Source organism: Hipposideros armiger, unplaced genomic scaffold, assembly GCF_001890085.2.
Source record: "Hipposideros armiger isolate ML-2016 unplaced genomic scaffold, ASM189008v1 scaffold_1227, whole genome shotgun sequence".
NCBI lineage: Eukaryota > Metazoa > Chordata > Mammalia > Chiroptera > Hipposideridae > Hipposideros > Hipposideros armiger.
In genome coordinates, this window is record NW_017732577.1 from 62,123 (window position 1) to 64,673 (window position 2,551).

General features: G+C 38.7%; 1 protein-coding gene across 1 annotated transcript in view; it reads left to right on the top strand.

Moving 5' to 3' along the window:
- Positions 1-2,551, top strand: part of YIPF7 (Yip1 domain family member 7) — a 49,620-nt gene that overhangs the window by 37,804 nt on the left and 9,265 nt on the right. Inside the window, exons 2-3 of the mRNA XM_019633032.1 lie at positions 1,622-1,647; positions 1,737-1,882. Coding sequence (XP_019488577.1) covers positions 1,622-1,647; positions 1,737-1,882 — 172 coding nt within the window. The remainder of the gene's footprint in view (positions 1-1,621; positions 1,648-1,736; positions 1,883-2,551) is intronic.

Sequence of the window (2,551 nt, forward strand, 5' to 3'; positions counted from 1 at the left end):
TTTTTTTTTAATTTTTGAGGAAACTTCATACTGTTTTCCATAGTGGCTGCACCAATTAACATTCCCACCAATAGTGCATGAGGCTTCCTTTTTCTCCACCTCCTCACCAACACTTGTTATTTCTTGTCTTTTTTGTTGATAGCCATTCAAACAGGAGTGAGGTAATATCTCATTGTGGTTTTGATTTGTATTTCCCTGATGATTATTTATGTTGAGCATTTTTTCATGTACCTGTTTCATGTACCTTCTTTGGAGAAATGTCTATTCACTTCCGTCCATTCTTAAATTGGATTTTTATTTTTAAGTTTGGGTTCTTGAGTCAAATTCTCCAGTGTTGAAGCCTAGATTTTCTATTATTATCTCTGTGACTTTGGAAAAGTTACTTAGTCTCTCAGAACCTCAGCAATCTGATGCACAAAATAGGAGTAAAATAACAGCCCTAGCTAGCTTCACTGTGTGTCTGTAAGACCAAAGCATGTAAGTAAATCTTACAGAGCTCACAGCAAAATTCAGTAAAAACATTTAGTAAAAAAACATTCAACTCTTTTTACTTGAAATGCTTTTACTTTACAGTAGTTTAGCTCCAGTTTTTCCTAACATCTACCTCACTCTTATTCAAATTTAAAATGATAGAAGGAGGGTAACCAGCTTGATTATTGGTTTCTAAACAATGAAGTCATGTTCTTTTGGGTTTTTTTGAATGTTCTTTTTTTCTACTCAAGATATATCTTAAAGTTTATAGGAGTGGTGAGAAAAGAAATAGATGTTGTGTCAGTATTTATTTCTCTATTCAGTGGATGTCAAATTGTCAAATGTGTGAGATTGTTTTGTACACTTGAAACCTATGTAATTTTACTAACCATTGTCACCCCAATAAATTTTAATTAAAAAAACATGTAAGAGGAGCAGAATCTAACAGAAGCAACTGTGAGTTGGCAGTCAGAATTTGGAAAAGAAGGCATTGGAAAAAAGAATTAGAACTGTCGAAATGAGTTTGGACTCATGCACACTGAGCCACTTATAAAAGGGAATGGTAAACTTGTCTCAAGGTTTTAATCTTTGAATACACAGACTCAACCACACAGAGCATTTAACTGGTCAAAGAAGGCACGCATGTCCTGCTTCCTTTTACTCCCTACAAGGGCCATCCTGTTTCTCGTTGGTGGAGTGTCAGGCAGGCAGCATAGAACTGCTCTTCTCAGCAGGCAGGGTGGAAGTAAAATCCCAGACCCTGGCTGAAATATCTTCAGTTCAGGTCATTCAGCTAAGTGAAAAATTCAGCTATGTTTGATATGACGACATTTCAAAAGAGTTTGCAATGGAAATTGTAGGAACACAAGCTATCTAAATGGGCAAGACGATGGGACTTTTGGTCTGTTAGCTAACATTTTACTTTATTTTTTGACTGTAGAATATCCATTTCTCAATGTTCAGCTAGATTTTAAGCTTCGATTCCCATAAGTCAGGGAAAATATTCCTTGATGGAATCATTTCTCTAAAGTATTTGTTTTAGTTCATTGTTTGGTAATAACAATCTATTATTTATTTATTTATTTATTTATTTATTTATTTATTTTTTATTTATGGTTCCTATATATTACATATAATTTTAATTTTGAAGGTATAACAATCAGATTAAAACACTAAGTAATTAATCAGCTGTTAACTTTAATTTAAAATATTACTGGTGCTATTTTTCTATATTTATATTATCTCCTTTTTTTCCCTTTTTACAGAACTTGGAATTAATTTTGATCACATATGGCAAAAAACCTTGACAGTGTTAAACCCACTGAAGCCAGCAGATGGCAGCATTATGAATGAAACCGACCTAGCTGGGCCCATCCTGTTCTGTGTGGCGCTGGGAGCCACCCTGCTTCTGGTAATGGACGACAGGCAGCCAGCATCGGATTTTAATGTGTATCCTTCCCAATGTCATATTTGCAGAGATCTTTGTAAATGCAGAAGACAGTATGTCATTTTATAAAGTGAAAATGTTGTTTAATACATAATTTTGCTGAGCGAGAAAGACATATAGAACTATAGTTAATAAAACTGCCATCCTGCCATTATAAGACAAAAACTATAAATTTAGGGCCGGCCGAGTGGCACGTTGATTAAGAACTGGCTTGGGACGCCAGCTCTGAGCAGCAGGGCCCCGGTTTGGATCCCACATGAGGGCCAGTGACACTGTCCTCTAAGATGCCCTCTAAGATGGTGAACAACAGCTCGACCTGGATCTGGGCTGCTGTGACTCTCCAGGGATGGCGTAGGCTGTAGCTCCTGCTGCAGTGGGAGCTGCCATAAGCTACCGTGTGTGGCTGGCAGCCAGCGTGAGTGGGCGGCAGCTGGTGTGAGCTGCCAAGAGCTGCTGTGAGCAGCCGTCCAGAGGCCTGCGACCCATCTCCCTCACCCAGGAAGAGCGCAATGATAATACCAACATGGGCCAGTGAAGTGACGTCCTCCACTAGACTGAAGAACAAAAGGACAGCAACTTGTCGGTTCCCCCTCCCCAATTCCCCAACGCTGTTCCCCTCCCCCAATTCCCCAG